Genomic DNA, 14686 nt, shown 5'->3' on the forward strand with positions numbered 1-14686 from the left:
TAAATCAATTTTCGGAGGTCTAGCAGCGTTGGGCCTGGTCTTTTACTGGATGGGTGTCTCAGTACTATTATCAGTTTCAGGCGTAAAATTCGCCTTTAGCAAAAATTCGAGGTCAAGTAATATAATGAGACTGTTATGATGAAAATTCATTTATAGAAAATCAATCGCACTTCCATGAAAGAAATATGATGCTAATAAAAGCAGTTAATTCATCCATTTCAATCGATAAATGATTCCTATGTATTTCCACCTATTAACGTTCTTGAAAAACCCATAACCTTCACAGGTGATTGAAGATACAGAAAGATCAAATTCCAAAACCGTACCTACAACTTCCTCTTCAGAAAGATCATACTTGCATCAATTCCTATCTTCCTAACACACCAATAATTTAAACCATTAATTCAGTTTGTCCGTCTATCATTGAAATTCAACTTCATTCTAGTGAAACAATCGTGATATATTATCTTTATTGGATCGAATATATTATCCTTGGGATAGATGATAAAAACGAATGAAATGAATGTGTATTAATCAAAAATCGCAAAAGGCACACCTTCCATTGTTATTTGCAGCATTTCAGTATTGAACGCGTAGGTGTAGCTCCTAAGGAATATAAACGGTCGTAAAAATATGCCGGAGTTATATTGTGATGAAGAAAACTGGTTACGTCGTGACTTTTAACTTTTGCAACAGCGTAGATTCGAATAAACGTGATATTCGAGTCCCTGAAAGATCAAAGTTGGCATTCTCTTGATTTCATGTTGAAAATCGTCGTGCTGAACTTTGAAGAGACGAAGAACTATGTCAGAATAGTACTGCGGAAGTTTCGCATATATTAGTTTCAAAAGATTTTTGAAAATCTAAAATAAAAAAAAATATATCAGAAAATATGAAGAAATAAAAAAAATATGAAAAAAAAAATATTAAGAAACGCTTGAAAATTCCAAATGCATCCATAATATTACGTGTTTAACGGTTTGGAGAATTTATGGTCAACAATTTTAATCAAAAAGTTTACCGTTTTTTGAACTATGAAGAAAGTTTGATAATGAAAATATCAGGAAAATGAGTGTTACTCGATGAAGATGATAGAGGATAGATGCATATAATTACTCTTACTGAAATCATATTTCAAGCAACAGATGACAAAATAAGACTCAAAAAATGTACAAACAGGTGAAGCTAATAAAAGTTCAATCAAAAATGTTAAATTATAATGTGAATTTTAATATATCCTTGTACTTCTCAAATCTAGATCCATCTCTGTCTCAAAAAAGACCATAAACTACATAGGTAAATCCCAGTTTCTCAAATGAAAACGAATAATTTTCTACTACATCTCGTAGTTATATAAGTTTATTGGCTTATTATACTTGTAAAATATTCACCTTGAAACCTGTTTCATTTATTAGTCGAAATTGGCCAAACAACAAAATCTTAAATTTTTTACGAGTACCTATCACGAGTACTGCAAGTGAATGTGATCAAGTTTCGTGGTTATACCATGGTACACATGCTGCTTCGGTTCATAGCTACTATTAGCTTAAGTCAACCATTACTCATAAACATTGGGTAATTTGCTCAAATTGAATTCCCCATACCCATTTCTTCTTAATTTACTTAACCAATCATGATCTAGAAGGTTTTCGGACACACAGCAATGCCCAATGCAGATTCTATGAAAAAACCCACATTCTGACCAACCAAATGATATTCTTGAGCCCTATTTTATTCAATGATGCTGATCTAACGGAACCATTCGATGTTAAACCTAATTATTCTCATTTTTACAGGTGATTTTACCATCGTGACAATGCATTATGGTTTTCATGCTTCGCTTGATATCAGGTATGTGATGTTTACCAAGTAGATTTATTATTGTAGATTCAATTAGGAAACAGTTGTCCTTGTAGTCCGTGAAGGAATGTACCCGCATGAAAATGCTCATTTGGATATTGAACGTAGTTTAGAAAAGCAGTCACTTTTATGTGGGAAGTATCGTGTATACGTATTAGGTAGATACACCCTAATCAATTTTCTGCTCTATACAATTACACCAGTTTTGTTCTGTTGGGAGTGGAAATCCTTTTTTTATTTAATATTATAAGGCTTGTTCGTAGAGTGGTTCACAACGGTTGTGAACTGTACAGAGCAAGCGCAAATGGATTTTCGCTACCCTAAAATGGAATTGCGCTTGCTCTGTACAGTTCACAACCGTTGTGAACCACTCTACGAACAAGCCTTATAATATTAAATCTATTAAATAAAAAAAGGATTTCCACTCCCAACAGAACAAAACTGGTGTAATTGTATAGAGCAGAAAATTGATTAGGGTGTATCTACCTAATACGTATACACGATACTTCCCACATAAAAGTGACTGCAGCAGTTGTGAACTGTAAAGAGCAAGCGCAAATGGATTTTCGCTACCCTAAAATGGAATTGCGCTTGCTCTGTACAGTTCACAACCGTTGCAAACCACTCTGCGAACAAACCTATTGATTAATAAATACTAGGTAGATCGCAGTAGATATAAGGAGGTTACATATTTAAAATGTTTTCTTCCTGAGCTAAATTTCTCAGAAAATTTGCTTCTCAATGAAATCACCTTAGTAAATTGACGCAGTCTTTGCAAGTGTTACAAACATAGTTAAACCATTTTTGAAGAAAATTTTAAATTTTCTCTTCCATTCGACAACAATCAAAGTGCCTGCCCGAAATGTTGTGTGAAATCGCTTTGTGGAAACGAATTATTGAAATCATAACTGTTCAGGAGACATTTGCTACGGTTTTTAGAATTCACTGGAACAATAACATTATTCACAACTAATGCAGATAATTTGCCTTACGGTATTCGAAGCAGAAATTCATCATAGTGTATGAACCCGAATGACTCATGTCATGCAAGAAGTCTCCGAATATCAACAATATGAGATTATCGCTGATAAATATCCAACAGTGGAGGATTCACAATGTAAGAATGAACAAACAACGAATTCAAATTAGGGTCGGAGAACTGTTGTCCACTTCTAAGAATTCGAACTCTGGTAGGTTTTGGGGTTCTGATGTTCTGATACTCTGAGGCTCGCACAGCATGGACAAATGGGCTGGTATCTGATAGAGGAGTTACATATCAAATATGAAATACCATTTTGTTTTAGGGATATAAAAAAACTTCGAAGAAATGAAAACAGTTCAATGTTATTACTAATCAGTCATATATCTATACTTCAAACAGATTATACGAATTTCACAAAAATGAGTTTTAAACCATGACACGTGTTTCGCTATAACACAATAGCATCTTCAGGTGGTTCAAATCAGGTGTGAAAACTGGATAATCTCTTTTAAGTTCAATTATGGATTTTCATCAAGTTTCGGTCACATCAATCCTATATATACGTATCAATTAACAGTCTTCTATAAAGTATATAAATAAACAAAATAAAATCCAACACAAAAAACAAAATAACAAATGAGTAACCAAATACGTCATCGTTTTGATAACAAGATTAGTCATAATCATCTATGGGATCAAATAAACAAAGTAAAAATTGTATTAAATGAAAGAAATTGCTTAATTCACTGGCAAAGGCACAGATCCAAGTATCAAATTCTTGATCAGCATAATCATAATGAGCCCAGAGCTTATACATTTGCATTTGATCCAGATTTGTCCACTGTTATTCCTGAAAAATAGTATTTGACTAAGATATTACGTGTATCTTTTTAGTACGAAATCATTAACAAATTTAAAGTCACTTTAAGCTTCCCTTACTGTCATTTTAAGTAGGGTTAAAGGAAGCTTTAAAGTTAAAGCGGCTTCAGGTTTGATTATGAAACCGGCCGTAATAGCCCTAAACAGTTTGAATTTGACTCAGGAAATTAAATTGAAATCAGAATGAATTGATTGAGATAATCTCACAGTTCCTTAAGTTTTCCTACTTCCTATATTCACGACACCAAAAAACTGGTTTCATCTATTTAGGAAGTAGATTACATGAATTATGGTATCTATCTATACGCAACGTAGGTGCAGCAGAAAATCGGAAACCTGTTTAGCCAATAAGAATAACCCACTAGATGAACTAGATGAATATTTGATAGTAGATTCTTCGCTTCAAATGGAGTACTTTTGTGTTATTGTTATTCGTAAGAAAAGCGTTATCATTTTTTCTAGATCTCTAATTTTAAGTCTAGAATGATGTCAAATCGTTGGGTTGAACTTCGATGGAGAATTCGTGGTCAAATTCAAATCTCTATATCCATCCATAAATAGTCTAACTTTCGAAAGAAAAGGACCAAGTAGTAACTTGAAGTTTTCAGGAGAGATTGATAGGTGAAATTTGCCTTAATAGTCAAAATCTACTGAGGTTTTAAAGCTATAGCATATGATATATTCTTTCACTATATTCAAAAAACTACCAAAACAACTGGAGAATAAAACTCTGTCAAAACCATCAGGCTTATAGAAATTCATATTCCGAGTATACCAAAGAAAACGTATTTACAAATTTCGCTCTCGTTTGATTTCATTAGTACCGTATAACTCAACCAACGATACCGAGCAGACGAAGAAGAAGACCTTCTGATGAAATCCGGTAGCATTTAGCAGAGCTAAATACAGTGACTCTATTGATAGAGTCACTCGATGAGACATCTGGCTTTCAACGACCTAAGCTTACTAATACATGCCTACTCAGAAGTAGAAATCTGCTTACATTTCTTTTCTACCATCACATTGATAGTCGAAAAATACCGATACGAAGTTTCAGGTATAATTTATTGGGATCGTATCATTGAAGTTGAATTATTTCAATTAATAAAACCATTTTTCTCTAAGTCTCATAATTTTTATAGGCCTCATTTAAAATCCTGAATCCTTTATGTTTATGCGCATTTGTAAAAGGATTTTATTGAAGTATTTTTCGAACTCTTCTATCAATTTGATTAAATTTTCTCCAGTCATGTGCCAGTTCTTCTCAATACTATAGTACTAAGACCTAAGAAAAAACCATTCTAATTGGCAAATGGCGTTCACGTATTCAAAGACTAATTCTGTTCATTCATTTTTCCAGGTCTCCTCATTGTATCCTTGTATGCAGTGGGTACGACAGAAATAACAACGCCACACCTCGAGATTTCGAACGAAACATCAGCAAACGATGGAAAAACAAAGACTGAGCCATTATCAGTTAGATATAACACCTTGGCCCCTTACAAACCGAAACCGCTAACTGACCAAGATGTCGAGAACATAGTTAAGCCATTCAAATTCGCCAAAGAAAGCGAAAAGAACATCACCAGCGTGAAACTGAAAAAGTCTGAACCGTATAAAATTCCAAAAGAACAAAACAGTGGAGCCAACAGAACTAACGCGGGACGATCTGTCGACACAGACGTCGATAGTTTTTCAACCCCAGTCGACCACAATGCTGTTTACACCATACCGGACAATAAAGAATACACCGCAGAGGATGACAGCTTCAGATCACATCACAGTACTGAAGAGGTCAGTTCGTTTGAAAACTTAGGACCGCTGACAACCCCGAAAACACCCTATTTCGATCAAAAATTCCAAGAAACGGTGGACAGTTTGAACAAACATCTCCAAAGCATATCAGAATCGGATCTCAGTGACTCCACGCCCTACCAAAACAGAAGCTCCGACAACTTCATTGACGGTCTGGAAGAAACCGTGGACGAGGCAAAATTAGAATATAAAACATTAGAAACAATAACGAACAACAACACGACACACCAAAACAAAGGTGAAAATGTAACGGAAACAAGAACGACAATAAACTATAATCGCAATTACAATACCTCAACGTCATACGACATTAACTCACCGAGTGAAGAAAGCAACGAGCTACACAAGGAGGCAGTGAAACATTTGCTAAATGATGATACTATTAACGAAGTGAGAAAAAATCCATCTAAAGTTGAAGCTCCAATAACACAAAACTCAATAATAACCACTCAGAAGTATAGCATAACCAAGACTTCCACAGAAAGGGATGACACAGCAATAATAAGCAATAGAATAGAAGGAGAGACTACGGCTACTCCATTATCTACACTTCCCCTCTACACCAACAAGCCAAATAGAGGTTCAATCAAATTTTCCGATTACAACAAGATAAATTTAAAAACAGTTTCAACGTCTCCTGAAACTAAACCATCCGAACAAACTGTTGAAGAAAATCAGGTTGTGCCAGTACATGTCACTGCACCAAATCAAGAGAAAACATCTGTATCTTCCACCCAGAAAAAACAATCTGAATCAATAACAACTGTTAAAACCGAATCCGTAGTGCTCAGAAATAACACTGTGGGGCCAGATGAACATCAGAGTACAACTGTTTACATATTCGTACAACCTGAAGATATGAAAGATTTAACAACAACAATCAGGAATGAGATCGAAGAGGTCCAAAAAACATCTGTGGCTTCAACACCGAGGACATTTCAACCAGTATCCTCAACTCTTGGGTCAGCCAGTGAGGCTACAATCACAGTGAAGAATCCTGAAGAAATCACCACTGTTTTTGAACTAAACGAAAGGACAACAGCTGTTACATCGATTCCTAGAGGGTTCAGTTTGCCCACCACAACTGATTTAAGTACATCCACCGAAAGACCCATTGGAGAAAGAGGAGAAACTACTACTTCTATTCCTGTTAAACACGTTGATCAAACTACAACGGAAGTTTATTCCACGATAGAACCTACATCCGATAATCCAGACTCTACAACTTTTGATGGATTAGAAGTTAAAGTTACAAGCATTATTGCAGAAACTACAACATTACCTTCTGAGGGATATACAATGGAAACAACAACAGGTCTTCCTGAACCAACAACAGTTTTACCTGATACTACAACTGAAATAATGGAAGCAACAACTTTCCCAGAATTAAGATCTTCGAAAAACATTAAATTCTTGGAAACGACTGAAGTTTCCACAACGCCATCCTTCGAGACTTCAACCTTCAAACCAGAAACCCCTACAGAGACTGCAACTTCAATCCCAGAATATTTACCGGAAACAACAACGATAATGATGACAGCCGAGATGACGACTAAGATGGAAGTAACAACTGAAGGTATCACCACCGTTCCAACCACAACATCAAATGAAGTGACTCAACCAGTTTACAAGGAACAAACTTCCGAATTGGTTACCAAAGTGATAGTTGATACTACTCCGACAAAAACTCTGTTTGAGAACGAAACAACCGAAGACAAATCCACTCAAGAAACAAAAACTACACCTTCGACATCTTTCAACTTCGTTCATATCAAGAATATCGATAGGAATCACACAACCTTGACCCCTGACGAGTTGAAGCCGAATGAGATCTATACAACTCCTGTGGTACCTTCTGAATCTAGCGAGAATATGAGGACTGTTACTGAAACACCTTCGGACGAGACAACTTCTTCTGGTTTGGATGGTCCTAGCAGTGGTAGTGGGACAGTAGTAGCTGTCATCATCTCCTGTGTTGGGGGAATATGTTTGATAGCTTTGGCTTGTTTATTGGTGAGTCATTCTTTCTGAATTTTTTATTGCTTGATTATACGAGTTGATTTGGTAACGTTCAATGTTTCTCAAACGTCTTCAAAACCTATTGAGGAAAATTACTTCTTTGACATATTTAGTTGAACTCCCATTATATGTGACGTAAACTGCGTTCCAAAAGTTAAGTAGGCTATAAAATCTGTAAGTTGATGTCCTGTGTCTAAATGTGATTCTTAACTTCTACTGTACCTATCAGATTAACTATCAAGTGAGCGTTTTGGGATGTTTCTACCTTGAAATTATCAGCATACTGTAAAGATGGTTTGTTATCGAATCCTTCCTTGAAAATGGGAGCTAACAGAGTGGGACAAACCCCTTGATTTTAAATGGGGGATTTAAAATCAAGGGATGAGGGGCGATACTTCATTTGAGTATCTTATCGAGTACTTTATGATCCTGAAATTTCGCTTAAAATATCCATCGATAACGAAATGACAGGTTAAATAGTGGAAGAGTACTTACTTTTGTGATAGTTCATTAAATGCTGGATATGGATACCATTCACATTGCTACATGACTTAAGACAGCCTCGTCCCTCGCTTCGTCTCTTTCATGCACCCTCTTTTTGTTTCCGACTGAACCAGTAGCATCAAAAAATTTGGCAGCCAGTTGCCAAGCAGCGTTTACATTTTTTCCAGGATGTCGTTCGTTGTACAAAACCACTCTTGTTTGCGCAGAAATTAGCGATTTTCCATATTTTCATTTTAAAGTTGGATAATCGAGGTGCTAAGTCTGCGTTGGACCATCCTGCATATTAATATACCTATTTGCCAACTCAGGAAACCACTTGAGAATCATCCATTCTTCGGTTTTACCATAGTACTCGGACAATACATATTGCACCGTTCTAAGTAGCTACATAAATGAATACACATTAACAGCCGATACGTGTTATTATCAGTATAATAAAATACAAACAGTATCGAGAAATGCCTGTTTGTGGCTAGATGATAATATATACAACAGAAAACTGCTATACCTGTGTAGAGACCACTCAGTCGTTTTCAAGATGTACGCAAGTGATCAGTTCTCATCCTTCAGAATAGGAAATTCATGGGTAAACAGACTTAATTCATATTTCGAGTGTTTTGTAACAATGAACTTGTGATAAGGTGTCATTCAACCTATCATAACCGATTTTTTGCCTTTTGTTGGACTTTTTTTTGTTCTCGTTAAATTCGCCAAGGTTGGAAGAATATACTGCCTTGTGTAAATTCAGAGAGTTCAAAGCAGATCGATTTCACAATTTGATAAGTTCAAAAGTTATAATTAATCAAAAAAGCCATGGTGTTTCGAGAGTGTGAAAAATGCAATATTCTACAGACCTCTATAAATCAAATTTTTCCTCACAGGGGTGGTATACAGACCTTAAATCTTGATTTTTTTTCAGATTGTCATGAGGAACCGTCAGAACCGCTTCAATTATGGACAGAGATGCAGACCTGTTTCTTTGGACGATTACAGCGTTGATAACGTTTCTGTTTTCAACAGTGTAAGGAGAAAAGCTGCTATTCGAGGATCCAAGACTTCTTATGGTAACCCAGCATTCGAAGATCCAGTAAGTTTGAACAATTATTAATTTAAATGTATCAGGTTACACTCGCTTCTCACCTTCTGAAACAATATATCTTGTGCGTCCTAGGATTAGAGCAAAATAATAGATAAGGCATTAGTATACATCATTGAGTATACATCATACTCACTGGCAGTATGTTGTCTGTAAATAGATGACTAAGAAATGTGATCACATTTCTTGATGTTTGAAAGCAATAACTTGCACACCTACTATCTTGAAGAGTTGATAGGTAATTTTAGTTTGTATCAGTATTCAGTGGTACATGAAACCGTTTTGCCTAATCAACATATGAGTAATTTAATCTACTCATTCCATTGAAGATATGATATGTTTTTAAAACAATTAAAAAAAAGTGTACTGAAAAAATTTCAGATGGTTTAAGTCGTTTTTCTTTGTTCTAGGTCTGCCTCAGTCATCCACTGAACTTCCCAGCCATTTCCAAATTCGCCAGCAACGAAGAAGACGTGCACGCTGAGTTTAAAGACATTCCTCAGATAGTCGCCAGGACATCAGAACTACCAGACGGATGCGAAACTAAGAACAGATACGCCAACGTCATACCTCTACCTGAAAGCAGGGTGTTTCTCAACAGTATAGAAGGATATCCTAATAGCGATTACATAAACGCTAATTTCGTTGCGGTGAGAAAAGATCCAAAACTAGTTTTACACTTGCATAGAACTATTTCCAATACTTCTTTTGTGTCCATCATTTATCACACTTCGAAAGTGATGGAAATTTGATAAATGAGACTGTAAGTTTTCCTTCACAGTTTCAGACTTCTATCATCTACACATCCACCATTTTTTTCTTTATGTATTGCTCATGAACTAGTTGGAAATGGATGGAAGATGGAGTGTGATAAACTTGCAATAACTCTCTTGGACATTCTCGTCCATAACAGTTGATTGAACCTCCTTTTAGCCACGTGGGTTCCCCTAATGTATCCCAAAAATTATTTCATCATATCATATGAGATAAGGATGAATAATAACAAGTCTTCTTCATTCTAGGGGCCTAAAAATACCAGAAAGTATTACATCGCCTGCCAAGCTCCGATGTCTAACACTGTTGACGATTTTTGGCGGATGATCTGGGAACAACAATGCAAAGTGATTCTGATGCTGACTCACTTGTTTGAAAACGGAATTGTGAGTTTGAGCCACTTACAATTTTTTTGGAGGATAACTTGATATTCTTTCGGTTTCAGGAAAAATGTTTCGATTATTTACCACCTTCAGAAGTGCTCGACTGTCATCGGCTGTTTGGTGACTACCAAGTCACTCTGAAGAAACGAGAGGTCAAGGAGAAATATATCATTTCTAGTATACAGTTGAAGGTATGTTTGGGCATTGAGTATTAAAGTTGTAGATTCATACTCAAAATGATTTGGGTGATTCACCCAAAAGTTCACAATTTAACAATGTCAAATGCATCTTTCAGTATGTAGGTATATTTTTCTAGCTCCCACAAACTTTTCTGCTTTGCGGTTGAAGATTCAACATCAATTGCATAATCAAAAATAATAATATCAAGGAAAAACCACCACCTAGCACCAACTGTTATGGCTACACTAACCATAGCGACATCTAGTGGCCTTAGTAGAAAGAAGGAAAATAATTGACTGCTTCACGAATTTTTTCATTAAATTTCAGACTGAATACGACGATATATGGAAAAATTCTTAGCCTACTATAGAACCAAACAAAATGTCAATGTCAAAATATTTTATTACTCAACATATTCTCATCTTGATTGGATACATTAATTACAGCGAACCTGCAACGTCTCTAGACCTTTCAAAAAAAATGTTTCTTTCTGCTTTGCAAACCAGATCTCCACAGCTTTCATTACCTCCTCGTTGGAAGAAAATTTACGACCTTTCAAACTTTTTTTCAGTTGAGGAAATAGATGATAGTCGGATGAAGCCAAATCTGGTGAAAGAGGGGGGTGTTCTAGTAATTCAAACCCTAAATCACGATATTTTTGCATGGCAACATTAGAATTGCGTGCAGGGGCGTTGTCCTGCAATAACAAAACACTTTTGGATAGCTTTCCGCGTCTTTTCTCTTCAATTTTTTTCCGTAGAGTGGTCTGTAATGTCGAATAATAATCTCCGGTTATTGTTCTACCCCTATCCAAAAAATCAATCATGAATACTTCATGGCAATCCCAAAAAACTGAAGCAAGAACTTTTTCAGCAGATTTTTTGACACGAAACTCCTTAGGTCTTGGAGGACCAGAGTGTCGCCATTTCATCGATTAAAGATTCGTCAAGACCGAACGGTCGATGAAATTCCGAGATTTATCACTATAGAAGAGTTGCTCTTTTAGAATATGCATTACATTTGAATCTGCGATGGTTTTTTTGGGAGATGCGCGTGTTGAAAGTTGACCTTCGAAAATTTCCAAAAAGATGGCCACTTCTGAAACCTAGACTAGTTTTTTATACTTGCCAACCTTTCTTTTCGAAAGAAGTTATTGAACACATTTTTATTTCTTTAGAACATGGTTTCTAACAGTTGGAGAGAGGTGACCCATTTCTGGTACATGGGCTGGCCAGAAAAAGGAGTTCCAACCGAAGCCAATTCCATAATAGCTTTTCTGATCGAAGCTAGGAGCTTCATGAAAACCGTAACAATCGACAAGGTGAGCCTTGACAAGCGGACGTGTAACAAAGTTGGTCAAAATCAAAACTTTTTCCAGAAACAAACTATCAGGAACGGTGACATGAACGGAACTGCTGATGTGAACCCTGTGGTAGTCCACTGCAGTCCTGGAACAGGAAGAACTGGTGCTGTTATAACTTGTGATATCGCTATAAGAGAATTCGAACAAACACGTCAAGTGGACATTCCGAAGATAGTTTATAAGATCAGGAGAGATAGGGCTGGCGCAGTGCAAACTAAGGAACAGTATGCGTTTATTTATAAGGTAAGGGTCCGATGGATCTATTGAATTGAAGAACCAATACTTTTGGTAGGAATAAAAACGCTTTAAATTCAATATTTCAACATTCGCCATTCAAATCAAAACTGTAAAAAACGAAAATGGAACATACTTTAATATCATAAAACTTCGTCCAATCAAAATTAACTGAATCCAAGGGCTTATTTGACAATTGGGAGTCTCATCAGAAGGGACCATTCCTTGCAGTTTTAGTTCGGACGTCCTGCTTATGGAAAAACCATCCGTAGGCTTACAAATTATGTACCTACTACTGAAATACTTGTACGTACTCGAGCGTTTCAGATTTTCACGCAGCTGGTTAATCTTGGTGTTGTAGACGTGTTGACCCATTAATCTGACACTAATCAGGGGGGGGGGTTTTCTTAATCTCACACTTTTAAGATGATGAAAATGCATTTTTTTTGGAATATCTACTTGCCTATACCTCTAATCGTTTTTGTATTCAGTATGAAAGTTGTAGATAATAAAATTCTATACAACTTCCGTCTGAAGCAATTTTGCCTACTCTTAATCGTTTTAGAGTTAGAGGGCGATAAGGGCGACTAGCAACTACACATACGAAAGTGCTAGGAGCTTAGCCACATATGCGAAAGGCCAAGGTCAATGTAGAAACCCAGTCTAATGTACATTAGTCGCCATATATCTCAAAAACGTTTGAACGTAGAAAAAATTGCTTGAGACAAAATTTGTAGGAAATGTTATGCTCTACAACTTTTATGATGAATACGAAAGAGATTTGAAGCCCAGGGGAGGAGATAATTCAAAAAAAACTGATTTTTGTGACCTTTATGGCTAAGTTTTATTGTTTGGAAATGCTGAAACTGTCAAATTATATTTTTCAGTTATTCTTGTATCATTAGCTTCAAAATAAAAAAAAAACGCCAACGCCCTCGAGAATGTACACGTGACGTTTTTTTTTGCAACTTTGGCGCCCTCCCACACTATTTCGTCACGCTTGAATTGTCAGATTAAGAAAATATATACTTTTCAACATGTAATTAACCACATATATCTTAATCTGACACGCTCAAGTATATGCAATGATCTTTTTTTGTAACTATTCTGACAGGCTGTCCTAGACAATTCCTCCTATATATAGGTTTAATTTTCCATAGAGGTACTCTACAGGGTAGAGTAAATCCCGAATTTTTCCCTCTTCGGCTCCCCAACTACTGCTTGATGGAAGTTCATTCTTCACTTACTGTAGTTTTATCAGTTTATTACAAAAATTTTATTGCTTGGACATCAACTTTATTTGTGAAATATAAATTTTGTGGAACAATAATAGGATAACGCAATTCAATTGGACCAATTGGATTTGGGTTCGTTCTCATTGATTCATAATTTTAAATGCTGAAATTTATCGACATCAGTCTAGAAATTACCGATTAGAACCTGCTCAGCATCCAACAAAACCCAACAAATTTATTGGTCACTTGACGTAGATATCGCTTCAACCAGAAATGATTTAAAATTCTTACTCCGAACCGAACCAATGTAGATATCTCTGAACATCGCAAATTGATTTTAATTGATCACGTGGTCTTTCTAGCCGAAGAAGACGATGTATTAATTAATTCTCTTTCTTATTTTCAGGTAATCGACTTGTATGCAACAAAACTAGCTGGTGGTAATCTGGAATCGATATAGGAACGATTTTGAGAGGACCACCCGTCATGGAATTTTTGTGATATTAGTATCTTTGGATGTTTCGACTGAGAAACTTAGGGAAAGAAAAAACTAAGATTTAATTTTATGACCAAAAAAAAGTATTATGGTTAATCTGCAATATTATATCCATCCTTGGAATTCCGTTCAATTAGGTAAAATAAGACTATTTTATACTTTTCTCATTTTATGTTACCCCATTTCAGTGACCTATCTACCTATAAAATTTGTATATAGTTGTAAAACTTTTTTATGTATATAAAGGTGTATTCTTGAAAAATTACTAGTTGTGTATTATGTTTTATCTCAAAGGTCTCATTTCATCGTTGTTTTTTTTTTATTCGGTGAATAAATTTATTTTAAATCAAACAATGAATAAATATTTTGAGTATCGTCTGAAGAAATTTCATTTCCTACCTAGACTGAACTGAATTGACTCATCCTCATCTAAATACACTTTTGTTGTTCTGAACAATGCCAAAAAAGGCATCGATGACGATGATAGTGACAATATCAAGAAAAAAATTGATCGAACATTAAGGAATTTGAGTTTAATACACAAATAAATAAAATAAAATTCCATTCTCTCCCAAGTTCACTGCCATGGCATCTTACCAAGTATTACAGATGGAAATGTTTGCCAACAGAAAGGTTAATGTACTACTGAATCTTCAATTACTCTCCCTGAAATTGTTCTGGAATATTTTCATGAGCTGTATTAACAGAATTTCAGCTATTGGCGCCTCAATAGTAACTTCCTGGTATTCCTCCAATATTTGTTATTTCGAGATCACTGATTCAGTATCCCTTCTGACAGGTAAATGAAAAACATTTCGGATTCAATGCGTAGAAAGTAGGCAATTAATGAAATCTTGGAATATCAG

The 14686-nt window shown here is 35.6% G+C and overlaps 1 protein-coding gene across 1 annotated transcript in view; it reads left to right on the top strand.

Moving 5' to 3' along the window:
* Nucleotides 1–14198, top strand: part of LOC123318482 (mucin-17) — a 40162-nt gene extending 25964 nt beyond the window's left edge. Inside the window, exons 2-10 of the mRNA XM_044905114.1 lie at nucleotides 1797–1851; nucleotides 5082–7549; nucleotides 8979–9146; nucleotides 9566–9805; nucleotides 10178–10315; nucleotides 10375–10503; nucleotides 11670–11813; nucleotides 11871–12098; nucleotides 13731–14198. Coding sequence (XP_044761049.1) covers nucleotides 1824–1851; nucleotides 5082–7549; nucleotides 8979–9146; nucleotides 9566–9805; nucleotides 10178–10315; nucleotides 10375–10503; nucleotides 11670–11813; nucleotides 11871–12098; nucleotides 13731–13784 — 3597 coding nt within the window. The 5' untranslated portion in view covers nucleotides 1797–1823 and the 3' untranslated portion in view covers nucleotides 13785–14198. The remainder of the gene's footprint in view (nucleotides 1–1796; nucleotides 1852–5081; nucleotides 7550–8978; nucleotides 9147–9565; nucleotides 9806–10177; nucleotides 10316–10374; nucleotides 10504–11669; nucleotides 11814–11870; nucleotides 12099–13730) is intronic.
* Nucleotides 14199–14686: the final 488 nt, after the last annotated feature.

Source organism: Coccinella septempunctata, chromosome 8, assembly GCF_907165205.1.
Source record: "Coccinella septempunctata chromosome 8, icCocSept1.1, whole genome shotgun sequence".
Lineage (NCBI taxonomy): Eukaryota > Metazoa > Arthropoda > Insecta > Coleoptera > Coccinellidae > Coccinella > Coccinella septempunctata.